This window comes from Sorghum bicolor, chromosome 1 (assembly GCF_000003195.3).
Source record: "Sorghum bicolor cultivar BTx623 chromosome 1, Sorghum_bicolor_NCBIv3, whole genome shotgun sequence".
NCBI lineage: Eukaryota > Viridiplantae > Streptophyta > Magnoliopsida > Poales > Poaceae > Sorghum > Sorghum bicolor.
This window is the reverse complement of record NC_012870.2, coordinates 16,602,028-16,611,560: the sequence shown is the minus strand read 5'-3', so window position 1 is coordinate 16,611,560 and position 9,533 is coordinate 16,602,028. Positions and strand designations below refer to the sequence as shown.

At 44.7% G+C, this 9,533-nt stretch overlaps 1 protein-coding gene across 1 annotated transcript; it reads right to left on the bottom strand.

Moving 5' to 3' along the window:
* LOC110430184 (la-related protein 6C-like) lies at positions 4,542–7,414 on the bottom strand. Its single transcript, XM_021447362.1, has 10 exons — positions 6,773–7,414; positions 6,259–6,340; positions 5,972–6,066; positions 5,825–5,896; positions 5,639–5,718; positions 5,439–5,526; positions 5,274–5,321; positions 5,121–5,189; positions 4,900–5,028; positions 4,542–4,796 (listed from the first exon to the last, which is right to left on the bottom strand). Exons 1-10 carry the CDS (start codon positions 7,265–7,267, stop codon positions 4,542–4,544), a joined length of 1,413 nt encoding a protein of 470 aa, XP_021303037.1. The 5' UTR covers positions 7,268–7,414.

Sequence of the window (9,533 nt, the reverse complement as noted above, 5' to 3'; positions counted from 1 at the left end):
CGCCACCGGCCACGAGCGCGACGCCCAACGCCGGTGCTAGAGCCGCGAGACCGTCGTCGTGCTCCGTCCGTCCGTCGCCGTAGACGGATAGAAGGACATCCATGCAAATAGAAACTTTTTACCGTGTTCACTTTGTAAAATTGCTAGAGAGAAGAATCTTCTGATTTGGGTTTGATTAATTACGAGAAAGTTTTGTGTTCATTTTGCAAATAGCCTCAGGAAAAAAACTACGCTTATGGTGATTTTACCAAGTTAGAATACTAAATTGTTGGAGAGAGATCTTTTTTTGACTTGCCAAATAAAATAGCGACTTGCTAAATCTAATGTTTGCCAAATAAATCTTTATATCATAGCAGTAAAGGGGGTGGCTGCTGCTTTCTTGACCATGGTGGCATAGCAAGTGGATCCCATACCAACTTGAGAAGATTTCTGATTTTTTTTCCATGCTGTATTTGATTGTTCCATCTATTTTATCTTCCATAGTTCATGCTTCAGATTATAGTTGGCCATGCAGCCCGTGGCCCGTTGGCCTGGCCGCGGCCCGGGCACGGCACGGCCCGAGGCACCGGGCCGTGCCTGGGCCGCCACCGTGGCCCGTGGCACGGCTCAGGCACGGCCTGACGGCCCAATGCTTAATGGCCCAGTAAAAATATAGCTTTTTAATTTTAAAAAAGAAAATGTAAATCTATTGGCCCATCCATCAATCCTAATTGGCCTGTTAAGAAATGTAGCCTACTAATTCTAAACAAAAAAAAGAAAATATAGGTCTGCTATTGGCCTGGCACGATCTTGGCCTGATGGCCCGCCGTGCCTTCGGGCCGGCCCGAAGGACCGCGGGCCGTGCCTTGGGCCATACCCCCGGCACGAGGCACGATGATGGCACGGCGCGGCCGGCACGACGGCACGGCGCGGCCCGGAGCAGGCACGGCACGGCACGGCACGCCGGGCCGTCGGGCCGGGCTGGCACGGCCCGATGGCCATCTATACTTCAGATTAGTATAAAGAAGTAATATCCTGTCAATGGCTTTAGTATTTGCATGAGTTTGTTTATGCAGTATGTTATTTAACTTGAATAACACAACCAGTTTGATGTGAAAATAGATGGGGCTTATTAGCTTTTTTCAGTCTAATTCACCTGATTGTCAGATTAATTTATCAAAACTTGGAATGGTCTCAGTTTAAGTATTTGTGCAATACAATTATACAAATTGCCTATAGTAAAATATTCTATCTGATGATTGCTAAGTTTTGACATAGTAAATGTGTTCCTTAATTACAAAAGTTGGTGCTAATTTAGTCTTTAATATTCAGGCCTTAATTTTTGGTTTTGCTCCTAGTTCAGTATTTAAGACTGAAATTTTTTTGAAACTTTGATGAACTTGGCAGATAGTCCTACCAGCGTGAGCACCAACCAAAAATGGAGAGAATATAATGTTACACACTAAAATGCCAACTTTATATGCACCCTTAATTCGTGATGGGAGAATAAATAAATTCTATCTGTATGTTCTCCTATCTGAAGCAGTTTTGTACAATGATCTAGACCATCTGAAACTTCTGAACAGGAGTATTTTAATTTCCCTTTAGCCTTGTGTATAGTTTAGTGTTTGCTTGGCTTCTTGGCATTGCGTGATAGACTGAAGATAGGTGCCTGATTTTGTCAGGCATTTTTTATTTAATTATTTCTTTAATCGATCTCTAAAATTTTGTTTTTCTTGCTTGTTTGTCCAATAATGTAGGTATACGTCTACACTAACTACAATCAAGTATCTTATTTTTTATAGACTTGTTACCAAGGTTACAAGACAAATGATAGGCATTTATAGATCAGCTGTGTTTGTCAACTTTTCTACATAGCATTTGTTAAAACCAAATATATGTTCCCAAATGAAGTACCGTAATTTTCATATAGACTTTTTTTCTTAGTGGGGTAGGTTTGTTTTTTAGTTCTATGATTTATTTTAGTTTTGTAATTTTTTTCTAAATGTCACCGTAGCGTTAGCACGGCAATATACTAGTTTGCATAAGGGCACAAACAATACAATCACCATCATACATCATACACTAGATGTAAAACACCATCAATCAGGGTCTTATATGTGGAAGCCTCTAGTAGCTTTGCTACACATAACAGGATCTATAATCACAACTAGTAGTAAAAACACCGACATCTCCTGATTCAAGCCTTGTTTAGTTCACCTTAAAAACCAAAAAATTTTCAAGATTCTCTGTCATATCGAATCTTACGGCACATGCATGAAGTACTAAATATAGACAAAAATAAAAACTAATTACACAGTTTACATGTAAATCGTGAGATAAATCTTTTAAGCCTAGTTACTCCATGATTAGACAATGTTTATCAAATAAAAACGAAAAGTGCTACAGTTCCGAAAACCAAAAATTTTTCATAACTAAACAAGGCCTCATTCGAAGTACAGAATCTCCTAATTTATAAGTGGAGTTTATCAAGAGCCATGGAGATATTAGATAATCAATTTCTATGGATAATCAGAGGAAACTCTATCAAAATGAGCCTTTCATGAAAAAGTCGACGTTTTATTTTACTTGTTACTCCCTCCATTATCTTTTTTAGGCGCAAGAGGTAGAATCCCATATACCAAAATGAGTGGTTGGCTTCTTTAATTTTGCTTGCACACCAACGTCCCATCGGTTTTCCTCCGCATGCATGCATCACAACTGGGTACACGGGTCTATTTGGTAGTTTTTGTTAAACTCTTATTTTCAAAACAGTTTTATAGATCAAGGTGTTTTTCTTCTCTTCTCATAAAAATATGAGTTGGGATGAAGGTGAAAAAATTAGTTTATTGCAACTCTTTCTCTCATTTCTCTCTCTGAACTATGCATGAAGTAGTTGGTGAAGCTAACACTTTTTCCAAAACAACTCAGTTTCATTTAGAAAGTAGTTTTACTAGTAAAGTTGAGCTACATTAAACAAACCCTAAGCATGTGCTGTACGCTTTGGTTTCCCTTCGCATACATACAGGGGCGGGCCTAGGCCTAGGGCCAGTAGGTCATGGCCCATAAAATTTAGGAGCAACTCTTTAGTTTTGATCCAAGATAGAAGCCCATTTTAAAGAGAAGACTAGGGCGAAGACTAGGGGGGGGGGAGAAGTCGGTCAGACGCTCAGCCACGCTCCACCTGCGGTAACTCCCCTGGCGGTGGCTTCTCTGCCCACGCCAACGCCATCGCATGCTCGCACCCGGACGCAGACGCCTCGCCTCCGCTTGAGCCAGGCGACCAGGCTCTTGTTCCGGCGTCGGCTGCTCGGCGCGACGGCTCGGCACCCTCGCGGCCAGAGCATGGCCGTGGCCTGCTCACAGCCTCGCAGAGTCACAGAGCTGCGCAGGTAGGGACAGGGCGCCAGCTCGCGGCTGCGGCGGCCAAGGCGTGGCCTGCTCGCGGCAGCGCAGGCAGGCAGCAGGGGCTTGCAACGCAGGGCCAGGGTGCCACCGCCAGGGGCCGCGCTGGTCTGGCCGGCTCGCCCCCTCGGCAGTGAAGCCGCCACCCTGTCCACAAGCTGAAGCCGTGAGTGAGTTGAGTGAAGGTATTTTTTTTTTAATTTTTTAGTTTAGTAATTCAGTTATTCTTTTCTCTTGATTTTACCTACTAATTATGAACTTTTGATTCCAATTAGATGAAGAGGACAAGAACTATTGCATCGTATTTCTCTCGAGTTGGTGAACAAGAATAACGAATCATCACTAGACAATAGGTATTTATTTTTCAATGTTCATTGATATTTCATAGCTATTGTATCGTACTATTAATTATATAGTTCAAGAATTTCTCTACATTTGCAAACTTTGCTTACCTAGTCTTGGCCAAATCCTGAGTCCGCCACTGCATACATACACGGGATTAATTGTGCTGATTAAGCATGCATCGTCGAGTTCCTCGGAAGGTACCCCGTGCCCAACATATCATCAAAAAAAAAAAACACCATATGTCTGATAATAAAAGATAATAGAGGGAGTATGTTTACTAACTATTATATTGATTTTAATTTACTCGGAATCAAAACTCTCTCTTTCTTAAGAGGTGCTCTGAATCCAAACTTCAAAAGGATAATGAGAGTGTTTAGTTATCTGTCGAAATATTTTATGTAATTAAATCTATCTTTTTTTTGTATAAATATGATCTAGTAGTTATTAGTTGTAGCACAAATTCTAAAGTACAATCAAATGTATAGAAATCTGACAAATTTACTATAAAAAAATCTGTCAACAAATAAATAGCAAAGTCAAAGATAATTCTAGTCCGTACTTTTGCCATATATAAGCCCATAACCTCCTCAAATTACATGACAGACAGCAATGCAACTTTACCACATACATATTATTCCGTAATTAAAAACAAAATCAAAACGACTTATTTAGACCCCACAAGAAAGAAAAAGAAAAAAAAAGATGACGCTGCCACTTTCATCTTCTCCCTCAAAATAAACCAAATCTTGCCTCAAAGAAAAAAACAGTCATCAAACATTTGACCGGTCAGACACTACCGCGGAGCTGGCGACCTACACGACCCGGACGACAGCAGCCGATGCCACGGCAGGCGCCGCCGGCCTCCCCCGGCCCATGGTGAACCCTCGCGTGCCGTCGGGCATCCTCGGCCCCTGCGCCGCGTGCCTGGGGCTCGCCGCGAGGCTGTCCAGATGCCCCGGCGCGCCAGCAGCGTGCGCGGAGGAGTGCAGCGTCTGCGGCGGCCTGCCCCGCCCTCTGCCCCATGGCTTCTTGGCGCCGACGTGCTGGTGCTGGTCCTCCTCCTGCTGCTGCCAAAGCGAGAAATGCGTGCAATCCAATCGTGCGCATCAGTTAGCGGCAGAGACATGGTCAGGCAGGAACATCATAGCATGGCGTGGCGTTTCCGCTTACGCTGTTGTCAGGAAAGTGCGCCGCCGTCAGGGAGTCGGACGACGAGCCCTGCGACTGCGGCGAGCGCTCCTCGTCGGAGGCGGCGAGGTGGTCCAAGTCCGGCCGCTTCAGCCGTGTTGCCGCCTTGGGCTGTGGTGAGTTGGATGGGCGCCGGCATGCCAAGTCAGTGATCATAGTTCTGAAATGGGACTAGAACCGATGAATGAATGAGCTTCAGTTACCGATCGTCGCAGCACCGGGCGCACGCGGAGGCCCCTCCTCCAGTTTCTTTCGTCGTTCAACTTGTCCACCTGATGAAGCACAAGAACAGATTTCAGTGGCACAGGGAAGTGGAAGTAAAACTTCAAGGTTTCATTTGTCTGAAATTGACTTACTGCTCTGTCGGCTTGGTGTGAGGTCTCGTACTCTATAAGAGCATGCAGCTGTTTCAGAACAGAACAGACAGGACAATTGTCATCAGATGATGAGATATATATAAAAAAAAAGAAAACTGAATTGAAAGAAAAAGAAATGGAAGGCCCCGGATCAGTATCAAGTACCTTGTTACTGACTAGTGTGTTTGCGTCGGACTTGGATGATCTTGCAGAGCTGGGTTCTTGCGGATGGCAGATTCTGATGTTTTTCACACTGCAAACTCGTTGTATAGTGCACATGGTTAAGAGACTCATGATCATGACTACTGTACATCGCATACAACAAACTACATGGGATCAGAGGGGGTTGTGTGTTCTGTTCTGACCTGCCAATGATGCCGAAGATCTTCTCGAGGCTGTTCCTCGTGGAATCATGCGGCAAATTCTCGGCGATGACCATCCGACACTGCATGAGTCATAAGGATTAATTTGGTCTTAGTATAGGAGGCAGATGAAGCGCTAATTGTTTCCATTTCAGTAGCTGAAACCTTGTCCTGCTCGGAAGTACTGACCTGCAGCTCTTCTTTGTGTCTCTCGGTGAATGGCTGAGCCCGTCGCACTTTCTTGCCGTCATCGCTGACAACCTGAAGAAAGTATTTCATGATATGATGCATGGCAACCAGTTGTTGCAAGGAGCAAAGGTAGCAGCATTGGCTTACAAGCTTTTCCGAGGTCCGGAGAGCCGTAACCAGCAGTTGGTTTGTTACCCCCATAGCCTTGATCTTCTTCCAGGATGATATGACAGACAAAGGAACTGGCCAAAACGTCGAACACACATTTAGTTTTTTCATCATCAGTTATAAAGGCCATTCGTGTTGCTGGCCCTGTATTTTGTAGTCATATGATTTATTTATGTTCCATGTGTGCTAATAGTACATTATCTCTGTGGTCTAGGAACTTTTCTATTGTATAAAAAAAGGAGAAGGTGTTGTAGGCTTTTAAATACCATAGCCCTCAGGATCCTTGTTCATGATCTTCGTCAAGAAATCATTCGCAACCAAATTAGTGTCACTGAACTGGTACTCAACCTGCACAAGGCGAGAACAATGTAACTAATAAATGCCAGCCACTCCAAAATCAAGAAACACATAAAGGACACATCATGAAAAGAAAACGTCAACAGCATGATCTACACAGATCAAAAAGAAAAAAAAAATCCGAAAATCACGAGAATAGTCTGACAAGTAACAAGTTACTACTGAAAACATCACTGATCAAGTGATAAAAAATGGATGCATCGAAAGTTCAGGATGAGAATTCAGAGATCCTGTAGAGCTCCCTGATCTGTTGGCACGGTGATCACACCTACAGTCCTACACCATATATACTCTCGGCATTTTCAGTTTCAGAATCTATAGTTCTTCGCTACTGCACCGGTGATTTGGTATGAAACGATGAATAATGTGCACAGGAAACAGTACAGAACCAAGATGATCATCTATGATATATGGTTTCCAAACCTGCTTGATGATCTTCTGCGCGACGTCGGCCGGACTCGCGCCCTTGGGGTTGGGGTAGCCACTGATACCGGCAGCTCCGGCGATCTCGCCACCATGTCCGAAGTCCGGCAGGAAGGACGACGACGTGGGGTCCGGCTCGGCAAAGAAGTTCCAGTCCGCGGCCAGCCCACCACCGCCGCCGCCGGACAGCTGCAGGAACGGAGAGTAGTAGCCGGCGGCGGCCGTCAAAGGGCTGGCCACCACCGCGGGTGGCACCGGCACGAACTCCCGCGCGTGCACGTTGAGCCTGAACGACGGCATGGAGCAGCCGCTGCTGCCTGCCAACGACGACGACGCCTTGCTGGAGCTCTCGCAGCCGTCCTGTGCCATTGTTGCCTCTTCTCCCGTCGACGACGACTGATGCATTGGTGTGCGTGTGCGTGTGCGTGTGTGTCCTGCGATCTGAATTGTGTTGCGATCGAGTGTGTGTGGGGGGCTGTCTCCATGTGTAAGCATATGGCGTACGTATTTGACCACTTCTTACTCAGAGTAATATTTTGTGAGGCGGGAGTGTTTGTAGCGTAGTTTTTTTTTCCTTCTGTTTTAAAGAAGTGATAGGAGCTCTGTCTTCCGTTAAATTAGGAGAGAAATTAGTGTGGATTTTTTTTTCTCGCGGGAGTGTGTGTGGTACTTCAACCTGAACGAAGTGTTTGACACTTTGACTGCAGGGAGTTAGCCATGGCCCATGGATTGAAGGGTGCACGCGGGGCACGGCCGATCAAGTCAGTTCAATAAAATGGACCGACAACTTTTTTTTTTTGGGTGTGCCGTCCTTGTTCGTTTGGCTTTATCAGCTGAATCTACTAGTCATTCAACAATATTTTTCTCTCATAATAAATTAGCCAACAGTACTTTCTGTCATGACTTATCAGTTAAACGAATTAGAAAGCAGAGGTTGTGATTGTGACACATAACTTGGGCGTCTAGCTAGACAAAGTCAGACGGCCTGAACTTGCATGCCAAACTTGCTCAACTGCCTTGCCAAGCATGCATCCGCTAACAGGTAGAGTTAATCTGAGACGCACCATATATAGAAAGTTGACATATCCGAAGACCAGAACAAGGAAAGGCACGCCCACTCGACTTATCCTGGCCGTCGGTTGCTTCATGGCCCCCAGTGCATATTAGAATTCTCTTCATCAGCACCTCGCACGGCATGGCTCGCCATTGCTGTGGCCACCTTGTCTCTGCCACTGCTGCCCCCCGCTGGTCGCCGCCCTCGGCTCCAGCACACCACCGCCCCCCAATGCTGCCCTTGGCTCTAGCACACCGCCGCCCCCCGCTCGCCGCCATCGCTTCAGCATGCCGCCGCCTCCCTACCCTCAGTTCTGGTCTTGGTCTCGATCAGCCACCGGCCCTAGCGTCCTCCACCCCTAGTCGTTGTCCCTGGCGTCTACCGGCCTCGGCCTCCTCCGCCCCCGGCCGGGCCAGTCACCGACCCTGACCTCCGCCAACCTTGGTCACTAACCTCGGTTTGCATCCCCCCCGGCATGCGAATCTTGACGCCCTCTATGAGCAGGATAGGCCTAATGGAGACACCTGCATGTGGAAAACTCACTCTCAGTTAGTCAGTTTTGTGTAGGTTGGCCTGCCTCGCTTCCATAACCTTTATATGGTCCGCATTGTCACATTAGAGGTAAACACACACATGCACACGCACTTACTTTTGAATCTCTCCACTCCACTTCACTTGTATTCTAGAGAGTTAGGTTGACGTAGCTAGGAGTTAGCCGTGTTGAGCTTTTCTCAAGGATTTGGAGTCATCCTTCAATCTTTAGGTCATGGTAGGTGGTCACAATGCTCTTTAAAAGTCCATCATGTTTGGGTAGCCTCATATGGTATTTTTTGTGCAGTTATTTTTGGTCTCTCTCTCCTCCAAAACACTCACTTCTAGTTTATCTATGCTACTATGAAGTAAAAAGAGATCCCAAAAATGTCATACCTAGTTCTAGATTTTTCTAGTAGTTCTTAGCTCTTGTTTAGTAGGCATTTAGACTTTACATCGTTATCTTCGAGAGTCTTTCTTAAAGTCACTTTTTAAATTATCATTTGAAGAGGCATTTGAATAAAAATCACTCTCTTATATCTTTCAATCCTTCAACACTTGTGTGTACTATAGAGAGCCAATCTCGCTCTCTATATTTAGCTAGGAGAAATTCAAAATAGAGGACGGACATTTAGAAATCCCATTAGAGAAGCCGTTGGAGAATGTTTTTCTTTCACAAAAATCTCTATTCCTATCGACAAGAATACTCTTAGGAACTGTTATGTCTCGTCCTCCGAACTTGCTACCTCACTTAAGTTATCTTTTGGTCTCCTTTATGTAAATTTTTGTCTTACCCCTCTATAATTCAGCCCTTTAGTGACATTTTTTCTTTTATCTTTGAATATTCTTTACTTAGGCCCTGTTTAGTTTCCACCTAAAAACTTTTTGCCCCATCACATCGAATATTTGGACACATGCACAAAGCATTAAATATATATTAAAAAATAACTAACTGCATAGTTTGTGTGTATTTTGCGAGATGAATCTTTAAGTCTAATTAGTCCATAGGTGGATACTAATTGTATAGTTACTAATATTACCTAAAAATTTTCTTTTCACAAACTAAACAAGGCCTTACTTCCCGTGGAAAATTTCAATACTCTAGAATAATATTCTCTAATGACATGCCATAGTAATATTCTGTTGTAAAAAATGCCAAATCGAGTATAGAGGGGC